This window comes from Lagopus leucura, unplaced genomic scaffold, assembly GCF_019238085.1.
Source record: "Lagopus leucura isolate 7727_CA_CO unplaced genomic scaffold, USGS_WTPT01 Super-Scaffold_741, whole genome shotgun sequence".
NCBI classification, from domain to species: Eukaryota; Metazoa; Chordata; class Aves; order Galliformes; family Phasianidae; genus Lagopus; species Lagopus leucura.
This window is the reverse complement of record NW_024962256.1, coordinates 9,185,635-9,210,590: the sequence shown is the minus strand read 5'-3', so window position 1 is coordinate 9,210,590 and position 24,956 is coordinate 9,185,635. Positions and strand designations below refer to the sequence as shown.

The following is a 24,956-nucleotide window of genomic DNA, read 5'->3' as shown; positions in this document are numbered from 1 at the left end:
AAAAGGGTGGGGCTGGAGGCAGGATGCATCCCTGGAGGGCTTGCAGCTCATGTCTGGGAACCTGTCTTCTTAAAACATCCGAGAGGATGGCTCACCATTGGGTTGCTGGCTGTATAATGTGAGTCGGTAAAAGATCAGCGTGTGCCGCGTTGGGCTGCTGGAATTCAGCTGTCAGCATGAAGTCTCTTCACCCGGTGCCTTCATTCATTGACACAACTGTAGATATTCTATGAAAGGCTCAGCCTTGAGCCTTGCAATGCGGTTGCTGGGGCAAATAACTGTGCTGCACCTTCAGGACCTCAGCCTGAGCCCAGCTGCAAGCACTGGGAACCTGCAGAAACCAGAGTGACCCACCTGAGCTAAGAAGTTCAGGTTCTTCCTCTGTGTTATCGCAATGCAGAAGACCCTGCAGCCGTTGTCCCTTTATGGGGCATTTCTTGCACATGTCAGCATGTATGGATTGTGTTATTTCATTGCATTTAAATGTGTGCTCAGTAGAAACTATGCAGGTCGGGCCACAGTGGCAGCTGGAACATGCATTAAGGTCTAGCTGGAAGTCAAGGGCCATTGATGATTTCTGCTGGGCCAGGCTGTGTGTATGTCTGTGTGTGTAAAAGTACTGGCAGAGCAAAAGCTGCTTTCCCTTTTTTATGTACTCTCTAATAATCTTTCAGTGTCTGTGAGCCTACAAAATAGCTTAATGGATTTTGTCTGCTAGGAATAGATTTTTAAGGCAGAAATAAAACTCGGAAGGCCAGGCAGCGCTTTGGCAATTCTCTTGTACAGTGCTGGGTTTTCTGATCCCAGGGAAGATAAAGGGGCTGCACGCTCGGTTGGCGGTGTAGGATGTGGAGGGCTGGAAGTGCTAAACCCACAGCCTTGGCTGCAGAAAGCCTGCTGAGCTGGGTGGGTTGGAAATCCTATTTACCAGCTCCTCTCCTATCCACAGGATCGATACTGGCGGTATGCATGCCGACTCCTGTGAGTTTTCCTGAGTTCCCGGGGGACTGCTTTGCTTTTTGAATCAGGAAGTTGGAAACTACCATCAAGAATGGCACTTGTAGATAAACACAAAGTCAAGCGGCAGCGACTGGACAGAATTTGTGAAGGTAAGAGGATATTCCAGCATTTCTGTGAAAGATGACAGACTGTTAAAGGAGAATTACCTCACTTGTCCTTGTTTTATACAGCACTGAGAAGCTGAGATGCAGGTCCGTGGCTAGATCTCCCATCTTCTGTGTTGGCACAAACTACATGGTTTTGGTGTCCAAGTATTGGCAAGGGACATACTGGTTCCACTCATTCCTCCCCACAGTCGTGTTCACAGACTGTTTAATTACCCACCTTCATGTCCCACACCACTGGCATGAGCCCTGCCCTGCTGCCCTTGGGGAGTTTGGGTAAAGGTCGGTCCTTTACAGCCACCACTCGCCTTAAGGCTTTGGCAAGGCAGAGATTTGGTTGTCTCACAGCCGCTGCTTGGTGGATATGGGAGTTGACCATGGCTCACAACAATGAGTATCTGCTGAAAATGGATGGAAATTCACAGATCGTTCTTGAAGTATATTGGAGTTGAAACTTGATGAACCTTGTGGTCCCTTCCAACCCAAGCCATTCTGTGATATTTCATACGCTTTGGAACAGATTGTTAGAATGGCTTTTGTTTTGTTGATGTGTGATAAGACAGATCTGCTGTAAATTGTTCTTTGTTAATTGTGCGTTACAGTGGGACAGCTGACTCTTACCTTCTATTTATTCCATTTTCCAGCAGAAGTCTGTAGCTAATCTTTTCCTATTCTAGCTCACGTGAAATTACTTTTGATGGAAGTCAAGTGATGGCAAACAACCTCTGACTTTCAGGTGTACATTCTAGTACTTCTCTTATGCAAACTGAAAGTCGTGGAAGTTTTATCATCAGTGGCAAAAGCTGAGCAGAGTATTATTTTAGGAAAAATATCGTAAGTCACATCTCTTAAAGAGCTCCAGTTTTTATCTGCTCTTAAGATGAACAGCGACCTGTTCAACAGCGACAAGTTGCTGTATTACTTGAATGCCAACCAAGTGAAATAGGTTTCGCTCTTGGATGAAAGCACAGAGCTCACGTGGGAGCTGTACTGCATCTGTTTCAGCAAAGTGTGTGGGGTTTGTGCAGCTTCCAGGGAGGGTAAAATGATGAGCATTGGGACAAGGTGGGTTTGGGATGGGTATTTGTGTTACGATTGCTTGCTCCAGATGCCAGAGCTGTTGCTCTCCACTTGTCATGAGTTGTTTATCTTTAGATCAGAGTGAGCCTCATGCCCTCCTGTGCACACAGAGCCCCACGAACAGCCTGAGTATTGCCCACAAAGCAGCAGCATTGATGGGGAGCTGAATGCTAAGCTCAGAGAACAGCTGGCAGGAAGAGAAAATCAGCTCTTCGTTTAATCATGTCATACAGAAAGGTGGAGAGGCAACCCTGCCTCTTTGTTTAATTAACCCATCCCAAATGGGATTCGCATGTGAGCAGCACTGTATCCCTGGGCAGGATATGAAGCCCCGTAGATTTTGGAGGGGTGGAAGCAAAGCAGAAAGAAGTGAGGAGCTGGGAAGGGGTATCCAAAGTGTGCTGCAGCTTGGAGTTGCATATTTCTCCTTTTGAATGTCATAAACACTCAGGTGTAGTACAGTATCTCATCTTCAAAATTTACTTTGAACTCGACTTAAAAGAGTTGTGTCAGCTGAGCCTGGATGTTCAAAAGCTGCCTTCCTGGTTTGATGTTTACTATCAGATCGAGTTGCTGAGTGTACAAGAAATTCAAAAGGGCTGTATGACAAACCTGCTAACAGAGCTTTAGATGTGATTGAAGTTTAGATTATTTTCCTCTGATATATGAACTTCCTCCTTCTTTCTTGGTCAGAAGATATTCTTTCTTAATCTGTAAACATGCAGAAGACATAACTATTTAAAGTATACTTTGTCATTTGCCAGCTGTGTTGTGACTTGATTTTAGGGGTGGGATTCATGTTGTAAGACACTTGTATTTGTAAGCAACAGATTGTGACTGTGTGCTGGAAGCTGCATTGTAAAAGCTACCTTGAAAAACGCAAAGAGATGGGATTTCACAAAGTACCAGGCTTATAGGACTGTGAATGTCCATACTGACATCTCTGATGGCTGTTTTTATTATAGTCACCTACTTGGATGATAGCATAGGAGAGCACAGAGGAGTGCATGTTCCAGCTGTTGAAAACACACCTTGAAATAACAAGCTTTTCTCTTGGTGTTGTCTCGAAAGGTGCACGGAGCACGGGGTGAAGTACGGTGAGAAGTCAGGCGGCTGTTGTGCAGAAAAGTCACTTGAATTATTCCTGTTGGGTTGGTGGCTGGACTTGATGGGCTTAGAGATCGTTTCCAGCCTGAATAATTCTACGAGTCTTTGTTCAGTGGAGGCATTCGTGCAGCTTTTCTCTTTAAACAAATGGATGGAATGCAGAACGGTGTGGAGCTGGTGGAAAGATAACTGTTTGGTGGTACACAGGGGGTTTCTGTGCTTGTTACAGGTCGGTATGCCATCCCATCCCTTTTACAGCACGCACAGGAAGGGATGTCAATCAGTGCAGCAGGGTGGTGGCACCTCTGGAGCCCAACCATCCTTGTGCTCCCCCTGCATGCTGTAAGCTCTGTCCAAGGAGTACTACTTAGTGCCCCATGTCTGTGCTGTGCTGCACAAACTGCTGCTGAGCAGTGGTTCTTAACAGGGGGCTGCTGGAAACATAACAGGCACGTGGTGAGGGAAATAGCTTACAAACTGCCGCGGTCCTAAAAGAGTGTTTTAAGAAGCTGCAGTATTTCTGTGTCTCTGTTAAACGTGCATCTGGCGTGGAAAAGTAATCCAGGCTGTACAAAGAGTGGTGGTATCTTTGAAAATGCCTTTATGTGCAGGTTTACGAGTCTTCCAGGAAGTTAGGGAGTTTGGTTTCATTGCAGTACACAGTGCCTCCGTGCTTTTTTTGTGTACAGTTATGAGGTCTTTATATGACAGAGCTCCTTTTCCTGCTAAGCAGGCTGTATCCGAGGGGTGAGCTCTGCACCAGGTAACCAGCTTTGCTCTCTAGGAAACTACAAGTGGGATAATGGTGCATACTGAAGAGGACAGATAAATATTAGGGCAACAGCCTGCAATAATGCCATTTGGAGCAGCCTGCTAAGAACTAAATGGGTTTGTGGTGCCTGTCAGAACGGAGCAAAGCCTTAGCTAACCCACTTCTTTCTGGTTGTCCCAGAGAGTTTGGGTGCTGATGCTGTAATTGGATCCATGTGGGTGGAAAGATGGATGCAGTGCAGGGCTGGGGTTTCGGAAAATAATGTGTGGAGTGGTTTACAGAGTTCCTGTTTGTGGAATCGTGGCTGATTACGTAGCGAGTCCAAATATGCCTTAGAGGTGGTGCTGCTGGTGCTGTGTCGAGTTAGAGTTGTCCAGCACCCCTTAGTTCAATTCTCTTCCCATTCGCTTGTAATTTTGACACTTTTTTACATTTGTTTGAGCTGAATTTTTCCATTTCATCATGAGTTTTTACCTCAGGGTGAATTTAAAAAAAAAAAAAAAAGTTCCAGCAAAAACTGTTGAGCCGCATCTAAGCAGGAGATGGTGAGGAATGTTGGTTTTGCTGTGTTAGAAACAAAGCAGAGCCCCCGGCGTGCAGTGTGGAAGCCACAGTGCCCTCCTGCTCTGCTTGGGAAAAAAGGGTCTAAATTGTGCAGCAGGGTGGCTGTGGTGCCAGGAGCGTGCCTGCTATTGTTCCCAAATTTGGGGCTATTTCTTGGCCTTTGAATGCAGTGAAGCTCGCACACGTCCCTGCTGGACACTGGTGGACACTTGGGCATGCTGTCATCAGGGGGACTCCTCTGCAGTCCTTTAGAGATGCATGGTGCTTTGTGTACCAACAGGGACAAGGCAGTAGTGGTGGCACAGCCAGGATGCTGATGACAGTGTCTTGTCTCTGCATAAAGCTCAGGTTTCCCAACCCACTGAATTTCTCTCCAGTGATGCCCGGTGCTGCCTTTGCTCCATAGCATTGCAGCCATGCTGCTCTGCTGTCTGCAGCTCCAGAACCATGAAATTTTAATGCTTGGCTTTATAGGTTAAAGTTTGCACTGACATTTATGAGTCAGTTAAGCTTTCAGCACACACGCACACACACACAGAAAGTGGCAGCCCTGAGGTGAACAAGAAGCAAAGAGGAAAAATAATGGCAAGGCCGAGTGAGCCCAGGCATTTCCTGATGGAGTTCTCACTTTGGGATTTGTCGTTATCTAATGGGGAATCATGTCATAGAATCATAGAATCACAAGGTTGGAAACGACCTATAAGATCATCCTGTCCAACCAAGTCCAACCATGTCCTTACACATCAGTTTGTGCCACCAGAGCTGTCAGCGCCTTGTACAACACTCTGTGGCTTTTGTTTGCTTTTAGGGCCTTCGCTGTGCTCTGTGGCTGATAAATGCCTACTCAGAAACATCGTTCTTCCAGTGCTCAGTGCACGGGTCTCTTGGTTTTGGAGCTACAGGCTTCTATTCCTCAGGTGTTTGCCTTCCAGCCCTATGGTTTCTAGATGGGATGGAGTGCTCTCTCCTTTCTCATGTTTCCCCACCAAATTTGTGGCTATTCAAAGGAAGAGGAACAGGAGAGCTTAAGAATCATGCAAAATCAAGACAGACTGGGCAGCACTTTGTTCCTGGCTGGGCCAACGGCTCGTTATTTCTTTGGCTGCAGTGGTGGTGCAGGTTGTGGGTTTTGACCGTGGCCTCCTTAAGGAGGGTTTCTGCACAGGAGATCTTGTGGTTAAATGAAGCACCCAGATCTGGAAAGGAGCTGACATGAGGGTGGGAGCTCCTCTGTGGGAGGGAGGGAATTTGGGGAAGGGAGGATGGTATTGTCATCAATGAATTTATCTTGGCTGTGGCTGCATGGGGCTGGTGAAGTCATTTCAAGGTGGGCAGGAATTCCACGTTTCTGCCTGTGATGGAAGTCAGTGCAAACCATACACAGTAATATTTGAATAAATGCACAATGTAATGGCAGGTATGCTGGTAAATAAAGTCCTGGACCTTTGTCAGGGGTGCATTTTACTTGTACTTTATTTCAGTTTCTCGTCCTTAAAAGTGGGCTTAATATTCCTGCAGTCAATTATTGCTTGTGATGCCATTAAAAAAAGCCAAGCCTTTGACAGAAGTGTCCCTGAAGAACTGTCGTGGTTCTGGGCTTTTCAGCAGTATTTGAACTGTGTGTCTTGGAGATTTGGGCTCGCACTCCAGTAACAACAAAAAACAGGTTCTCATTCAGAAAGTGCAATCCATAGGGGCTGAAAAATAGAGGAGCTTGAGGAGCTTTGCCCGTGGAAGCACAGTTTGTAAAGCATAATTAAAAACTACCAGGTAGCCAAAATAAAGGTTGTACAAGGGAGCCGAATTCTGGCAGTCTCTTGTTTCCCTCCCCCCTTGGTGGTGTATTTTTTTTTGCATGGTACTGTGTAAGAAATAGCCAGTTCTTAGGCACCGATACATGTAATGGCATCAAATTGAATTGTTTCAGTGCTTGGCATCCCTGTTCCAGAACGCTGCCTGTCTGCAGGTCTGGACAGTGACTGGGCAGCATTGGAAAGCTGCTTGCTCCTTTGGATAATGTAAGTGTGGCCAAAATGAGGATGTTTGATGTTTGGGTGGAGGAATTTTCTTCCATTCTTGGAAATTTGAATGCCAAGTAGCATCTGATAATACTTATTTTTACGGCTTAGAAATAGAATCCTATTATCTCAGGAAATTCTTATCACCACTAGTCATTTGATGAGAAACAATGAGTTAAAGATGATATCAAACGTGGAAGAAACTGCTTGTCCTGAGTAAAACTGACTTATTTAGAACAAATACAGACCTTTATTTTTGTCTGGTGGGTTTGGCTTTCTTTGTTCCATAATTATAAAACACAGTACCAGGATTTCCCCCCCATATAAAGCTTTTCATGTATTTTTTTTTCAAGTTTCCACCTCAAAGCACATAAACCATCAGGCTGGTAAGGAAGGCTTGCTTGCCACATTCTGCCTAGAGAAAAGAAGTTCACTTGTCAGATGCTCTGCCACTGCACCCTGTCCTGATTTGATTTCTCTGAAGTTCTGTTTGGCTGCTATCTCCTCACCAAGAGTCCATATGAAGTGCATCAGCCTTTATGGAGGTTCCAGAAATGACTTTAAATTCAGACAAAAGCTAGGCTGCGACTCAATTCAGGCATTGGGAAGTGTGTCATTCAGCACTGTTCTTAGCTGCCCTTTTGTTAATATTGGTACTTGTTAAAATTTTAAGACTTTTTTTAGAATTAAACCATCCTATGGGCGAAGAGAATTCTAGCAACCTCAGTGGATTCACAGACTTACTGGCGTTCTTCCATGATTTTCAACCCTTTTGCTGGGCTGCTCTGTATGTGAGTGGGCATTTTCTGCTTTGTGGCAGGGCTGCAGCCTACCTCCTGTTTCCCAGTGGGCTGTTTGTCCTTACAGCAGTGAGGCGTGGGCTGCTCGAGTAGCTTTCCAGCTTTGTGTAGATTTTTTCTCTATGCATTCACTTGTGTGCAGTCTATCTCCAGTGACACGGCACAGGGGGATACGCACGACAAGATGTAGGACTTGAGCCAGATATGAAGCCAGCCTGACAAAATCCCCCGGGCAACCAGTAGAGAGTAAGACACATTTAGATAAGGTTACAGGAAGAAAAAAATCATGAATTTGGTATGCAATCTCTTCGTAATAGATATGTGACTCAAGCTATTGCAAGATGTAGAGCTCCCCTTTCCTGTGACTTGAGTGCTATGTAGGTTGGGGACAATAGTTCTGCTGTGTTGTCCTTGTGTTTAAGCCCACATTTATGACAATTTACTATGCATCTAACTCTTGAGCCCACCTTGTATTTTTCCATTTTCCTCAGCCTTAAGACAAGGGCCTGTGTAACAAGCTTTCCAACTTCATGCCATTAATTAAGAAACAATTACAGCTGATGACTTCAATACCTTCAACTTCATTTTCATCCTTACCGCATTTCCCATTTAAATCAACTGGTTGATGGATTAACACGTTGTCACTGTATCTGGCTTTCTTCTCTTACTCTAAACCCTCTTCCTCATTTGGAGGTTACTGAGAGAAATGACAATATCTTGGACTGTGCGAGGAGATGCGGAGCAGGGCTGTTGTGGGAGCAGCAGCCGTGGGGCTGCCCTATTGCTGTGTGTTGCCAAAGCCACCTCCAGTTGGCTACTTGGCCTTTCCAGATTTGTGATGGGAAAGGATCAGTCCTCAAGGACGGGTGAGAATGGGATGGATTTTCCTCCCAAACACCAGGAAAAACTCATGTCTGTCTCCTAAGGATTGACGACGTCTGGATCCAGACCAAATTTTTAGATTTGATACTGACTCTACAGACTGTTTACCAGTAAATATTTTGACAGGAGTGGGACATCTGGCTATATAGTAAAATAAAGCTGCAAAGAACCGCATTACACAACTTTTCTTTTATATTTTTCGTTATCCACAAACAGATGTAGTGGATCTCTGCCAAAACAGTGAAGGTTTTCATTATGTGTGTTATATCTGAGAGCTTTCTGCAGAGTGCAAGTTTTCTGGAGTTGGTTGTGCATTTTTGCTTTGCCTTAAGCTTTAAATGGCATCGATAAGTTCTTAATGACACTTTCCTGTAGCCCCCTAGCTTAACTCCATTCACTTGTGTCTTTTTTTTTTTAGGTTATCTTTTACACTCTCTGCTGCCACCTAGCACCTCAAAACTTAGTAATAAATAGCTTTGGTTCACAAATAGTAGATAGTTATAACTTGGCATCTATTCTGGGGAGAAAATAGTGTCACTGCCTGCTGATGTTAACAGCTTTTGGAATGAATCAGCCAGTCAGCCAAAGCAAGGGGAGTGGGGCTGTCAGCTTCAGCCTTGGGGTCACCCCTGCCATGCAGGAGTTGTCCCCATGGAGAATTGGGCAGTGCAGTAAGATGTGCCTGCAATGATGGTCCCTCCACAGTGCAGTCTTTCATTATCGCAGTATCATAATAAAAATACGTTGATTAAAAAAAAATAATAAAGTTGTTTTCAGACAAAATAATGCATATAAATGCATACATATATGTATATAATTGTGTTGAGTCTGCAGGGAAGATACATGTTGCAAGCTCTTGGCATCATCAGGGGTAGTAAGGCAGGGAAGCAGTCTGCACTCCAGCCTGTTTATCTCCTCAGGACCGTGTTACAACCTAGTAATTAATTATTTTTTATGCAAAGCCCAGACATGCATGGCAGAGTTCAGAATTACAATATATATTCATTTAACAGTGGATTTCTCTGCTGCTTTCTGGGACAGATATAATTCCCATGCTTTTCATTACACGTGCTATTTAAATCTTGATCCCGAATTCTTATTAAAAATGATGAATTTTGACCTAGAGGTCTAATACCTAGTTTTGGAGACAAGGTGCTTGATGTAATTTCCAGAGGATTATTTTGAAGAGCATTCCTGGATTAGATCTTCACAAATTGTTGAGCCTTGTCTGCTGGCTTTTCGACTGCCGTTCAGCATCCCGATTGATTTTTGGTTTGTAGGCCTTGGCAGGGTGCAGTTGCATGGTATAGGGATACAGCTGATGTGTTTATTATCCCTTTGTTGAAACAGGGATGTTGCAATATGTTTTATGCTAACTTGTACTGGTCTCTCCCAATACTTGAAGGCAAAATTGTTTCTCACTGAAGATTCAAGAGCCTGTAGGGTTCATTCTGACAGCTCAAAGTATGTTTTGCAGATGGGCTTCTTGTTTTGAAACGCGAATGCCTTTTGGAAGCTCCATAGCTTCTCACATTTGTTAGCCTCAGCACACTTTTCAAGCCCTGGGGTAAATCAGCCAAGCTTTGCAGAGAGCTGGGCAGCACGGGGTGATGAATTCCCATCCCTGGAGGTGTCCAAGGCCAGGTTGGATGGGTCCCTGGGCAGCCTGGTCCAGTATTAAATGTGGAGGTTGGTGGCCCTGCCTGTGACAGGAGGGTTGATGATCCTTGAGGTCCCTTCCAACCCAGGCCATTCTGTGGTTCTGTGTGCCCCTTGAGGTGCTGGTTCCCTCATCCTGCGATACATGCGGGGTAATTGGAGGTAGATGTATCCCTCACATGAAAGTTGTTGGCACACAGATGGTGCGGTGCGAGACGTGGTGCTGGCTGGAACTGACAAAGGTGACTGCAGTTTCCTGATGTGAAATGCTTGTTGTTCTCCTGATACTAACTGGTGGGAGCTGCCTGTTTTTGGAAGCTGACCCCAGTTCCAAATCCCAGTTGGGCACAGCGTGAGCACATCACTGGGCTCATCATGCACATGAGCCAGCAGTTACTTCCACCCATCCCTGGCTGGCTTACATGCCGACGTCAGCTTTTGTTTCATGCTCTCAAGTCATCAAAATGCAGAGTTACAGGAGGCAATGACTGTTTAATAATCAGCTGATCTTCAGTGTGTTCTGTTGTAACGCACTGAGTTGGTGTTTGAGGGGGTTTTGTTGAACTTGCAAAGCATCTACGCTTTTGGTTTGGAAATTGGTAAAAGCGTGTGGCATGGCTTCAAGAGCTGAGTGCTTTCAGATGCTGTTCTGTTCCTTTGATTATTGAAAATGATTCCTGCACAATCCCGCTAATTTTCTCTTTGTACGCCTCTAATTTCGGGAGACCATTAGAAAGTCCATCTATGCCGAGTGCTTATTGCCGCTGCGAGAGAGATTTCTGCAGAGCCACATTTTAGCAAATGCAGTCATTTCCGAGGATTCGGAACATTTTCTTCCTGCGTTTCTTCCCCCAGCCTTGTCTTTAGGATTTGTCCACGTGTGTACATCGCTTGGAGCTCACGCTGCTCCTTTTCCTCTCCGTCACATCTGTGGTTTGGCACCGTGGAGCTCAGCTCCAGCCCAGCTCTGCTTCCCAGTGCCCTGCGAGCTGCACACAAGGAGCAGACAGCCCAAAAGGCTCCTGAGACTGGGGCCATTGGGCGCCATCACACGTGGTCCTTCAAGTGCGGGCGCTGAGGGCAGAGCCACTTATCCCCTGTTAGCTTTCTGGTGCTTTGTACCTCGTCACCTGGAGCGTATCACAAACACGGAGTAATCTTAACACCATCTGAATGTGGTAGGGCTGTGTTATTATATCCCTCTTGATGGAAGGGAAGCCTGTGACTAAGAAATTAAGCAATTTGCTTGCTGACAGTGGCAGAGCAAAGTATAAAGCCTGGGTTTTCTGATACCTGCTCTGTCCATTAACGGGAGATGTAGTTATTCTCTGGAGGATTCCTCACTACCACAGGTAGGGTTTCTTTGATTGAGAAGGGGAAATAGCTTTCCCAATACTGATTTACCTTAGTTTTAGCCACCAATCCGGCAAATTGACACCTGGCAAGTGTTGTTTCAGTTCCATGTTCTGCCACAAGAAAATAATTTGGGAGAAAACATCAACACTTTATTATGTTTAAAAAAAAAGGTCACATTTCCAGCAGAAACAACATTTAAACTTGTACTTGAGAAGTATTTTAACATAATAAAAAGCAAAACGAAGAGAAAGTGTACTGTTTTGTTACCCAGGGTAATTTTTCCAGCAGCTCGCTCTCAGAATTCAAAATGAAATGTTTTATATCATTGTGAATCACATTTCACATCCATTCTCCCTCAAGTCTGCGCTGCAGACACCAAAAGATGTTTACAAATTTGTGTTGCAGATTTAGCATCCTGATTTCTTATCATGGTTTTTACATGTGTAACAGGCTTTCTCCTCACTGGAAGGAAGCTGAGCTCTTTACCACTGTGGAAGATGTTTGTTCCAGACCCACTGGGAATGATTTCCAGAAGCAGATCTCATTCCATCCATTTTGACCATGGTGTTTGAGTGGTGGGCCCACCTTTCTTCTCATCTGTTTTTTTTTTCAGAGGAGACTTCTGTAGTTGATAGCAAGATGTCCTATGTATTATACCAGCACTGAATTGAAACCCAGCGTACCGAGTCACAACCATGCATTTTTCACGTGATCAGAAATACCACAGCATTTAATCTCTTGATCAGCTTTTTTTTTTTGCCTTTTGCCTCTGTATGTTTGTGTGTTTTTTTTTTCCCCTAAATACCTCTAGAATTAAAAGATAAAGGGAAAATACATTTTTTGTCTGTCCAGCAGTCCTTGTCTCCCCTTCATGGCAGGAGTGCTGATGCCCACACCCTCCTCCTCTCTGTGAGGTGCAGCTGGGATCAGTTGGGTTGCATTGGGTTGGGTTGCATTGGGTTGGGTTGCATTGGGTTGGGTGGGGCTGTGCTCTTATGCCCCCGCATAGTGGAATCGGTGATTTGATCCACGGAGGGCTGTGTGCATACAGTAAAGTCATCCATTATGAAAGGATGCTCCTGGCATTGGTCCAAAGTTGAAGTTTCCTTGTGTTGGGCAAGCTTGATCTGACCACGTCCTGCTGCCCCAGGTCTTGCACCTAGAGGGACTGATGCAGTGGTACTTGGGATGTGTGAGCTGCTCCTGGGCTGGGGGGATCTTGGAGGTGGCTCTTTGGCTCCAGCTGAACCCACATAGGTGTCACTTGCCCTGATCTGTTGGGTTGGGTGAAGTTTCTTCACGTGTCCATCTTGCAATCACAGAATGGCCTGGGTTGAAAAGGACCATAATGACCATCTAGTTTCAACCTCCTGCTGTGTGCAGGGTTGCCAGCCACCAGTCTGGGCTGCCCAAGGGCAGCAACCCAATGGCTTATTGAAGCCTTTTTCAGAGGCAGTAAGTGCTCAGAGCTCCCTTGCAGTTGTTCAAGATCAACACTTAGAGAATTTCTCTGTGACATGTTTTTTTCCCGTTGCCAACTAGGGCTGAGCATGGTGGCTAAGTTCATTACCAATTTCTTTGAAAACAATGATGGAAGATGCCCTTGATCTATAGACGAGTATTTTATTATTCTTGCATGTACATTTTTAGGACTTTTCTTCTGCCGCTTCAGAGCAAACAAATGGAACAGATCTCTCCATATCCAGTGGGGAATACATTTTATTCTTTACCAAAATGTTGTTGTAATAAAATGTTTTTGTTTGTTAGAATGTTCTCTGTTTTATTTGTAAGCCACAAATGTGTCTTCCCATTTTGATTCTCACAAAAGAAGAAATTTTCCAATGTGCCTTAAGTTCGTTAGTTAATTCAATATGATGCCAATCAGATACTCTCTGTGAATTGCATAAATAATCTTTTGGGGCCCATGTTTTGCATGTCTGTGTAATATCCAACATAATTTTAAAGGCTGTGGTTCTCGGGGACAGAATTGGAGGAGAGAATGTTTGAAGAGGATTTGTAATATTTACTGCAATAAAGAAATTTAGGGATTACTCAAAGATCCTGTCAGTATTTGGGTCAGAAATATAGCCCAGAGGCATTAGTGTGATAGGCAAGTAGAAGCATTAGTCTGTATGAGTGATTTAGCTATCATAATAGCACAAAAGTCTACCATGTGATGGCTAGTGCACCAAACAGTTATTGTGGATTAGCAGTGAAAACACAGAAGCTGTCTTGCAAACAGACCAAAGGTGGCTGTTCCCCCTTTGCTGACTCTGTCCTGGAAGGCACGTGTTTGAGGTGAAGAAATTTGTTACTGCTGCAGGGAGGGACAAAACTATTTCCTTCTGAGTGTTTTAATTAGAAAAGGAAAATGTTGCTTCACTCAGTGGTTCGCTACATAAGTACTGGATGACCTGTTCTTCTAGGAAAAGGAATATGAGAGCAGAAGCAGCGTATGATAGGTTAGAAATGTGTTTTGGGGAGCCATTTTAATAGCTTTTCTGAAAATGGTAACTATATATGGAAATTTTTATTGTGTTTCCAAATAACGATTTTCTGTGGTGTGATTCCATCTGAATCCTTTTGCATTACTCTAACTGTAAAAAAAAAAAAAAAAAGCTTAAGCCATATGAATACTGAAAGACCATGAGATGAGTTTTTTTGATGTCTCTGAGTGTTTTTCTATCTCATAAACATGTTGGGTGTTTTTTTTTTTTCCTGAAGGAAACAGGAGATAATAGGCAGAGGTCTCTTACTCCTTTTTGTTTGGTAGGGCTGGGGTTTAGATCCTTTGATCCTCCCCTCCTTGCCCGTGACCTCTGGTAGGGTCTTAAAATTATACATTCCAGATTACACCTCCACAATTTTCTGTCCTGGGATGATGAAAGGATTTGCGTATTATGATAATAACGTAAAGAATCCTTTTGGTGCCTCCTTAGTATAGCTAATTTGAAACGGCAACAACAAAAAACGTGATTTCCAAAGCAAATTACAATACCCATAAAGTGTTAAACAGACACCTAACTAATTTCTAATCACTCCTGTATTTCTGAGTATCCAGCACTGGTCTTTTTATAGGGCTGCCTGCTTGCTCCCATTTAATTTGTCCTTAGCTGTGTGCAGTGGATTAGCATTTCATCAGGGCGGATTAAGATTGAGCTGACATTGGAGCTTTCCTTTGTATTTCCGTACGTGTGCGTGGGGCCGTGCGGATGCACGTTCTGTTATCTCGTGGCCCATTCTCCGCAGGCGCCGGTGCGGATGGGAGCGGTGAATTTACGTGGAAGGAGACAACTGAAGCAGATGAAAAAGGTGTCAAAACCAACATGCAAAAAAAACAAACAATAAAAAAATCCCTAGTGGGAGAAATTGCATTGAGATTGCCGGCTGGGTTGGTGCAGGAGATTCATCGGGCTAAAATGATGTCACATGGAGGAAAGGCTTTAGTGGTTTTATTTAGCCCCTAATCCGCGCGCTGCTCGGCCAGTTGTCCATGTGAGCGCACCGTCCCGAGCACAGAGGAGGATAAAGCATCGGAGCTGAGTGCAGCGGCCCTGTTCTGCGGCCGTGCTGCACAGGAGGGTCCTTCCCCCACCGCCGTGCAGCCAGGCCGGGTTACATGCTTCGCCTCCTAAAGTTTCGAAGAATTAATAATTCAGGCGACGCTTGGAAAGATAAAGCCGCCGGTAGGCTTGTGAAGGGAGGGCTCGGGCCGGGCACGGTCTGCTGCTGATGCTGGCCGGGGAAGCGGTGAGAAGGAAGGTGCCTCCACTTCTCCATCCCAGTGGGAGCAAGCAGTGCGGCGGTGATGCCCATCCCCAGCAAGCACCCCAACATCGGCCGCTCGCAGAGCTGGGATGCTGCTGGTTGGTACGAGGGTGCCTGGGAGGGTGAGAACGCTTTCGAGTACCAGAGGCCACCGGGCCGGAGGAGCTCCCTGACCTATGGCGGTGAGGGCGGCTGGTATGAGCCACCGGGCCTCCGTGCCAATGATATCATCTTGCAGGGCGGTGCGGAGCTGAAGCAAGAGGCGTACCCCTACCAGGATGCTGCTTTCGCCCCGGGGCCCCTCAGGAAGGGCTCTGTCCCTGACTTCACCTACTGTGACCGGCAGGCAGTCATGGCAGGACGGGGCACCCAGGATTACTACAGCGACCCGTCCTTGGCCTCTAGATCACCCAAGGACCCTCGTTGCTACCAGGCGGTGAGCCGGCCGCCAGCGGGCTACGGGGCTCCAGGCAGCCGGCTGTCCTGGGACCAGGCTCCGGGCCGCCCACCTGCACCCCCAGAGGCCGCCCGCCTCTACAGGGACCCCAAAATGACCATGGATGGGCAGCGACTGCGCAACAGGGACATGTCGCCAGCACGGTACGGCACAGAGCCCCCCAGCCTGCGCTACGGAGCAGAACCACCGAACTTCCCTGGCCGTCCAGCCTATGGTGATGGGGCTGAGCGGCCTCCTGAGGCGGCGGGCAGCAGACAGGCTGTCCCCACATGCTTAGTAGTGGATCCCACTGGTGGCTATGGGCCAGGCCGCGAGGGCACCGGCACCAAGGGCCCCTACGACAGCTATGAGACAATGGCGGTGGCACCGACTCACCCGCCGGTGTCCACGGCCTTCCCCGGGCAGGAGGGGAAGAGGAGCTTCGACCCTGAATTTGTGGCATTGCTGCGTGCCGAGGGTGTCTCGGAGAGCACCTTCGCCGCTCTGCTGCAGCAGGGCTTCGACTCGCCCAACCTGCTGGCCATGATGGAGGAGAACGACATCAAGTCGGTGGCTCCCAACCTGGGGCAGGCACGTGTGCTGTCACGCATCGCCCACAACTACAAGGCCGAAATGCAGCTGCAGCGGCAGGAGCGGAGGAGCGGATCGCTGCGCCCCAGGACCCGCTCCAACAGCTTCAGCCACCGCAGCGAGCTGCCGGCTGACTATGGGCTGAGCGTGGGCTCAGGACCGGCCGCTGACGGCCTCGCCGCCCCACAGCCTCCATTGCAGCCACCCTCCCCGAGGACCGGGGAGATGCACCGGCGGCCATCCAGCGCCCCGACCCAGCACCTACTGGAGACCACCTACCCCACTGGCACTCCGCAGGGGCCGCAGTTCCTCTCCAATTCTGGATACAACACTCCCCTGCCATGCAATGTGCACCCACGACCGGCGTCCACCTATTCCGCTCCATCTGGCACATCCATGACCACGGCCAACCCGCACGCCAGCCCCAAAACGGCGTACCCGACCACCTACACTGTGCCCATGGAGCTGATGAAGAGAGAGCGGACAGCGGCGTCTCCAGCCCCCAGCCCACACGGCAGCCCGCAGCTCCTCCGCCGGCCGGGTGCACCCGGGGACAGCAGCCTGGCCCCCGCCGGCCCCACGTTCCCTGCACAGCTCTCCCCATACCCGAAGCTCAGCAGGCGCACGGGGCCTCCTGTCATTGTCTCCACGATGGCATCACCAGAACCAAGTAATCTCCTAAGGATCTTTGTTTGTGTGGTAGTTTAGAGTCACTCTGTTGTTGTTTGCGTGAATTCCTAGGAAATGCAATGCAGGCGAAGTCAGGTTTTGTGCCAAAATATTAGGTGCCTCTCCTTTTTAGAAAAGGGCTTCTGTATAGGGCTACACACAGCTAGAGATGCTGTATCTCCCTGTGTGGTTAAATTCTAAATATTTTATTTGCTCAGCCAACTTCAGCTAACAGTGAGCAGCATGTCAGGTAACGCGGCCATGGGTAAGCTTTCCATCCTGTTGTTTGTGGAGAATGGGAGATCAGATACGGCGCTCGCTGAGCAATTAAGACCACGGGGTTTGCTGCAGATCGACTTTTTACCGCTGTTATCAGGCACAAATGTGTTCCTCAAGGAAACGGTTAGCATTGTTTTGACTGAATTCATCAGATAGCTGATGGCATTACTCAGGAATCGACTTACCTTTGGCCATTACCTAAGTCTTCTTATTATTAAATTGCTGTTTTATCAGGCATATAAAATAACCTCTGTGATTTCTTCTGGAGGTGCCTATAAGGGAAGTGATATAGCTGTTAAAGTAATAGGGCTGTGCTTAAAACTAAAACCTTGTCGTTAAGCTCTAAAACAATAAAAATGAATGGTGGCTCCTCTTCTCCCTTGCCCTTCCAGAAGCTGAGATACACAGCTGAGTGGTTTGGGCATGCTTAGAAGATAGTAGCCCCAAAAATATGCCACCAAGTGAGGGGAAAATCAGAAAATCTGTTCATTTGTGGCTTGACTTGTTTGAAAAATGTACAGAAAAACCCTTGAAATGTTTTTTCCTGGTAGTGAGTCTGCGGGCAGGGAATTTTCTCTCTGCATAGTTTATCTGAACTGCCATACAGACAAGTCTCAAACAATGTACCCTGCAAGCACACGCACACAAAGCCTTAATAAAAGTCTACCATTTATAGGCGTGGAAACGGTGCCAAAGCAATGATGGCATTCCACAGGAATCTAAATAAAGAAGGATTTTCTGAGTGGAAGTGATAAAGTTGTCAAAACGCAGCCGGTTGGCGCAGCCCTTGCCCTGGCTTACTGTAATTACACGGCTCGAGAGGGGATGCCCTTTCCTTCATGCTCATGCATCCTTTGTGCAGCTGGCGTAAGGTATTGATTTATAGCAATACTTAAATATTGGGCAGCGTGCTTTGTGTTGACACGGATCAGAGGCAGAAGTGGTCCGTCCAGGCAGTGCTCTTACATCTCCCATTTCCCAGGGCCCGAAGGAAGCGCGGAGCGGCACGATGCAGGGAGCACAGGCATGTTAGCGTGTTCACAGCGCGATCGATGTGAGGGACCGCAGTAACACACGCACTGGGGCAGCCTCCTTTGGAGCCAGCCGCCATCCCCTCCTGCCATTTGTCTCCTACGTAAACCACAAACCTTCCTCTCTAAAAATCTCTATATTATCCATTTTCTTTAAAAGAATTACCGGCGCACAGCAAAAGGAAGCCGGCAGCGTTTCAGCGCTGCTGAGCTCTTCCTCACTACTCAAACCTCTCTTTTTCCCCCCTACAACCAACTCATTTGCATGAGGATGACATTTGTTGCTCCAGTAATTTCATCTGATAATGGCCAGCTTGCAAAGCGGATCTGAAAACATATTCCTTAATTATGTGTTGCTAAGCAACCAGAGGGTTTGGACATAATCACAGAAAGATTATCTTCTCATTGAAGTCCCTGAAAGGTTTAGCTGAAGTAGGACCTGTAAAATTGTCTTCATTTTTATTTATCTCCCCCTTTTTATTTTCCAAATAGCCGGAGAGGTTTTCTTCCCGTTAAACTGTATTTTAGAAGTAGAAGCCAAGGTAAGACCCGCTGCAGAGGGAAGGCTGTGGCTGAGGAATGGAAGGCATGGCGGTTCTGCATCCTCGAGTGGTGTTGAGGAATTGCTGGTTAAAGAACACCATTGCTAAGGAGCGTTGGCACTTGCAGGCGAGGTGATAAACGAGCCTTACCAGTACGTTAGCATGTTTGTACAACATCGGGTGGATGACAGAAACTTGACTAAACCCAGGAACATCGTATTTACCAGCAGGAGGAGAGAGGACGCGTATCTGGGAGCCACGAGCTCTCTCCTGGCTGTAGCTTTTGCTGTGGATCTGTGAGTCGCGAGGTGAAAGCAGGTTCAGTGTTCAACTCCGTCTCTAAATGGCTGCACATATTTTCTGTCGGTGGAGGTTAAAGTCAGCTTGGTCAGCAGAGAGTTGCAAAGTGTCTGCTGTAGTCCACGGCTGTGTTGAGGGTTGGTAAATGAGCAGAGGTTTAAAACAGATCATTTTGTTGTTCTGGTGTTCTTTTTTTCTGTTAAAAAGAGTCTTGTTGGGCTGTGTATATCAGTCTTTTAAACTGAGTGTGTTTCAGGTACCAACTGGTGGTTTTGTGCCAAGCTTTGATGCCTTGCGTTGCGTCCTTTGGTATGAGCAGTGGGATCAACTGCCACAGGTTTGGGGGTTTGATAAAGTATTCAGGAGAAGTTAGATGGGTTGTCCTTTCTGTGCACAGCAATCCCTGCTCCAAGCCACAGCAGTGGCAAGCAGAGAAAGCCTGCAACGTGTATGGAAGGTGTTGAGCAAAAGGAGAAGCGAGGCCACTTGGCGTCCAACCCAAGTCAGAGCTGGTTAAAACCCGGACCTTCTCCTACGCAGGGAAAGCCAGGCTGAGGATGGCTGCCCTCCCTGGGCAAGTAATGCTCTCCAGTGTGAAAGGGACTCATCTTTTGGTTTATCAGCTTAGAGCCTGGCTCGAAATGCCTTTCCCTGTGATGAGCTTAGCTCTGCTGATACTGTTTAACACCTGATGGTGATTCTTTTTATTGGCATTTTCCACCCTGTGACAGACAGAAATGGTGTTAACCGTATATTGGTTGCAGGCTGAGAGGGCATAGTCAGGGGCAAGAGCCTTGACAGTTGTTCCAGGATGGTTGAAAGAGCTAAATTTACTCATTCTTTTAAGAGTAATGTGTTGAAATTGTAATCGCTTTTTATGGGCAGAAGGAGCGTAGCAGTGATATTTCATGCGCAATATAAATTTCATGAGCATTTGTTGATGTTGGTTTGTTCTCTGCCCAATGTACCGTATAGCGAGCAGTTCAGAAATCAGCTGCAGGTTTTCTTCACTCCATTTTCTGTACAGATTGTACCGTGTAATCACAGTGTACACATGTAAAGCAGCTCAATTAACAATCCAGACTGAAGGAGCACCACAGCAAGCTCCATGCACTGAATAAATCTGATTTAATTTGCACATTGACCTGACAGACCATAGCAAGTCCTGGGCGCCATTCCCAAGGAGTGTGTTCCTCCAGGTGAAGTATGTCTGCACGGCATGCACTGGCAAAACCATGGGCTAATTATTTTAACTGGGATTGTAACGTCCACACAAAAAACATTTGATTGAAATCAGCAGATCAGTCTTGTGAGTGTCCACTGGTGGTCGTGTTATCGTTTGTGGCGTGGTATGAGAACAAGATAGGAATAAGTTGCACTGAGTCTGGGTGGAAGGCTCACAAAGACCTGGCTGAGCATCATTTGTATGTGCAAACTCTCACCAGCATCACTGTGGTAGATGAGTGTGCAGATGTGTGTCATGTGTGGGACTGCAGATTGGTGTTACTAGAGCTGCTCTCATTAATGGGGTGCATAGCTGGAGCACAGAGCATGCAATCTGACTTGATAAAACACTGACTATTGTGGCCAACATGAACACAGGAGTCACTGATTGCCGAGAATACGCTTCTAAAATACTTTTTAAAAGTTGAAGTGTGCTTTTTATAATGGCTTTATCAAAAGCAATATAAAGTGTCAAACTCATTCCAGGTGCAATTCATTGACTTTAATGCCATGGCAATAAAAATGAGTTTGGCCTGTCGGAGGAGAACGTGTTGTCGATGCACAAGTGTTGTCATCTTCAATTTACACTTTCCTCTTACCCTGTAGATCTCTATCATTGTTAGGACTTCCCTATATCCACAGCATTCTTTGGCTATATTTGCTGACAATTTTTCTTAGCTTTCTCGTAAGTCGTTTCCATAGCTACAAACTTAGCGTTCATGGAGGGGAACAAATGTTAAAGGTTTCTGATCATTATTATATTACACATTTTTATATTTCTTCTTGTCTCTCGCATAGCACTGCACCGCCGAGCGCTGTAATGAAAATGCTGCGCCGCCGAATTGTCTGTTATTTCGAGGAGTGCAGTGGGTGCTGAGGAGAATCCTTAAAAAGCAGAGGAGCGGAATCATTAAGCCACTGATTTAGAAGAAATGCTGCAGATGCAGGACATGTATTAGTAATGTTTATATAGAGCACCTTGCAGATGAGCCTTGGACTTTTGCACGTAAATAGAACCTGACATTAACAGCATTCCACTGGCTTTTGGTAAAGAAAACTAATTTATAACCTCTCATGCCTTCTGTTTCTAGGGCTTTAAGGGCTTTAAAACAGACGAAACGTTGATGTTTTTATTCACATACTCTTTTCTGATGCAATGGTGCTCTCACCTCCCCAGAGAAGCCGGGGCAGTGGAGCTGGATAGCCAAGCTGTGCCCACCTCGTCAGGAGCAGCACCTGGCTCTGTGGCAGGATCCTCACCCCATGCACCGGAGCAGCTTGGTTCAGTACAGCAGCAGGTTTGGGAGCATGCAGGGGCCTCGCTTTCTGCACTTGCAATCCAATTAGCTGCTGCAGAGCAGATGGAGCGGATTAGTGCCTGGCTTGCCTTCCTCCGCCCTCTTCCCCAGTGCGAAGGCCAGCAATCAGCTTACGTGTGAGTCCCGTGGCAAATGGAGATGTGGCTCCTGCCCTGCCTGCCTGGGGTCACCCTGTGCCCAGTGGGCTGGGTCCAGGTCTCAGGCAGCTGGGAAAATCTTGACCTAACCTCAGAGATTGAGAGGCCAATGGCAAATAGAAAAGCAGAGACAGCCAAGGAGGGTCTGGGAGAAGGGGCAGGTAGGCCAAGGCTTTGAACTAAAAGAAGAGAGATTCAGGTTGGATTTCAGAAGGAATTTTTTTACTCAGAGGATGATGAGGCCCTCATTAGCTGTGGCATCTCCGGGCATCCCCAGAAGTCAGCAACGCCACGCTGGATGGGGCTCTGGGCAACCTGAGCTGGTTGGTGGCAACCAGCCCACAGCAAGGGTTGAACTGGATAGGCTTTAAGGCTCCTTCCAACCCAAACCCTTCTGTGATTCTATGAAACCAGTAAGGCTTGAGTGGTTGGAGCTGATGAGGATCTGTAGCAGAAACACTAAGTCATAGCCTGAAGCTGTGATGCAGCACCTTGGGAAGGCAGGGCCAACCCAGTAGAGTTCAGGTGCATGCATTGCAGCTGAGTAACCAGAAAGGCTGAAGCCAGGATCCGCCCCTTGCCTGACCTCATTTAAGAGCTGGCAGTGGAGGTGAGGGTATCTCCTGGGAGATTCCTGCCTATCTGAGTCCTTTGAAAGGTTAGCAGCTGTTTTTTTTTTTCCCCCCTCCCCCCCTTTTCATTTCTCTCTCTACAGCTGTTGTATTTGTTGTATTCAAAAATCTAATCTGTGCATTAGTCATTATCCATTTGGATCAGCACTTCTGTGCAGTTAGAAATATTTTGCCAGGAGTGATTTGGTTTGGTTTTCAAGCAGTTTGTTGTTTTCTGGGTTGTTATATGGACGTGGCGAGTAAATAAACAGAAGGGACTTTGCTTAGACAGCAAACACAATGAGAAGTGGTAAGTTTAGGATATGCTTTCTACCAGGAAGAAGTCAGAAAGAAGAATGTGGAAAGAGGTCCCATTGAAACATTTGGGATATGTGCTCCTGGATGTTAAGATGGCACCATGGGTGCAGGGCCAGGGAGCGCAACACCCTGATGATGCACACTTGATACCTTTGCAGGTCTTCTTAACCCCAACACGTGTCCTGACACTTGTTCTAACACTGTAAATCCCTGTTTCAAGCTGCCTCCTACACACACCGCTGCTGACCGTAGTGATTATCGTCGATCTCTTCTTATGGTGGCTCTTGTTGGAGTCTCTCGCCATTAGCCACGAAGTGAGGAAAGAACAGGGATGGAAATGTCACACGCAATCAGCTGTAATGTTCCCTGCCTTCCTCTGATTGCTTTATGATAAAGTTTAAAATGAATATTCAGAAAGTACAGTAGTTCATGCAAGTGCGTGTATTTTGCTTTGACGATGAAAGAAGTCTTGATTAGTGTGTATTATGAAAGATAAAAGGAAGTATTCAGCATGGACAGTAAAGAGCTTATCTGCACCTGGACTGTCCATTGGGACAGTGAGGTAATTGGGAAAACCCAACCATAGTTTTCATTGCCTCACTTATCCACCTCCCACTTGTTCTGTCACTGGATTTTTGGTCACGTTGGGTGGACCTGAGTGAGAGTGGAAGTTGTCAGCTTAGCACTGCAAGGTTTGATTTAAGGATCTTAAGTTCCTTGTCTTACTACTTTTAGATGGCTGTGGTGCTGCTGTTTGCAGCTCACAGCAAGCTCACCCAGCAGTTTGGGCTCAGAGGTCCCAACTGTGGATTGCTGTGCTATCATTAGTGGATCACTGTGCTATCATTGCTGTCATTAGTGGATCACTGTGGTGCTGAGCAGCCTGTTGTGCTCTGTCAGCTTGTCTTTATCCATCAAGGAGGAGTTTTTATACTTGATGTTCTTCCTTACAGCCATGAAGCTCATGCACTAACGGCCCCACGTGTGCTGTGTTTTACTTCCTTAAATCCAGGTTTCTGGTTTTGAAGCTTGCATGAGAAGAGCCAAAGAAATGAATATTTCTAATTTTTGAGCATTCCTTTCTGGAAAAGCAGTTTCCAGAAGAGAGCAGTGAGTGAAGCTGTACTTCCAGCTGAATAATGGCGGTTTTGCCATTCATTGCAGCAGAATAAAGATTTTTACCCTCTCCTGCAGAAGCAATCAGCTCCCCGTAACTTACTTTTATTGCATTTCTTAAAATTAGATCTACAAAACCAATGGTTTCTTTAAGCAAGACGAGCTGTAAATTTCATGCATTGAATGCCTGTGCATTATTAAAAATAATAGGTTATATTTGTCAAATGGATAATGAGTAGCTTTCTTTCTCTCTTTTTCAGTATTTTAATGAGTACAGGAAATGTTTGCTATTTATTTGCTTTCAGGTTTTACCAAGGAGCTCTGGAGATAATTGTCAAATTTCCAAATGCGTATCAATATTTCATGAAGTGCTGTTTTTCCTCTGTACGTTAAGGAGTTGGGCTATTAGCCCCAGAACTGTTCCTGCCGTGCCACAGCCCCATGTCCTGCCACATCATCCCCTTGGCCCCATGCCTGGGCTGTGCAGATTGGGGTGTGCCTTACACAGATACTGGATCCATCCAGGTCATGCTATGGAAAAAAAAAAAAAAAAAAAAAATCCACCTTACCAGCAGCCAATTAAATGCTCTTGAATTATTAAAGCTCAGATTGCTTTATAAATATAGTAGCGTCATGCATGGGGGTTGGCTGCCCACCTTTCAGTTGGTGCTGTGTGCTCAGCTTGACTGGGACGTGCGGCGCTGGCTGTGTGTTAGCAGCTATTGTTCTGGTTTGGATGCTTGCCATTGAGAAGTGGTTTGGTTGTGGATACAGTACAGTGCTTCCTCCTTTGCTTCTGATGTTTCGGTTTCACGTGAAATTCCTGTTCTTGCTATTAGGCTGCTTACTGTGTGTCTGGTTTGCTCCCCCTAAAACTCAGGCCTGTCAGACTCTGCTCCTGTTAGTGAACGATAAGCCTGTCGAGCTCACTGCAACGCTCTCGAGAAAGAAAACATAACACGGAAAGTGAAAATGATTCATAGATATGGGCCCAGTGTGTGCTGCTCTAGAGAATGCTGCACAAAAATAATTGATAAACTATGGAGGCTTTTGATCTGTTACCAATGCCTGGGTTGCCATACCTGCTTCGCCAGTCACAGCGGAGAGGTGGCTGTGCAAAGAACAAAAAGTGGGACTTCAAGTTTTATTCAGCTGAGCCCGGGGTGGAACAGCAGCGTGGAAACCTGAAAGGGTATGGAGAGCTGGAAGGTGGGTGGGAATTGCACCCAGGTCTCCAGGCTGGATATTAGGAA

The 24,956-nt window shown here is 46.4% G+C and overlaps 1 protein-coding gene across 2 annotated transcripts in view; it reads left to right on the top strand.

The window, feature by feature from the left end:
• Positions 1-949: 949 nt before the first annotated feature.
• Positions 950-24,956, top strand: part of CTBP2 (C-terminal binding protein 2) — a 46,507-nt gene continuing 22,500 nt past the window's right edge. The window contains exon 1 of one of the 2 annotated variants that reach the window (XM_042863689.1): positions 950-1,109. In XM_042863689.1, the coding sequence (XP_042719623.1) occupies positions 1,052-1,109 (58 nt within the window). In that variant the 5' untranslated portion in view covers positions 950-1,051. Of the gene's footprint in view, positions 1,110-15,170; positions 16,828-24,956 lie in introns of those variants that run through there. The other variant, XM_042863688.1, reaches the window with a different exon arrangement.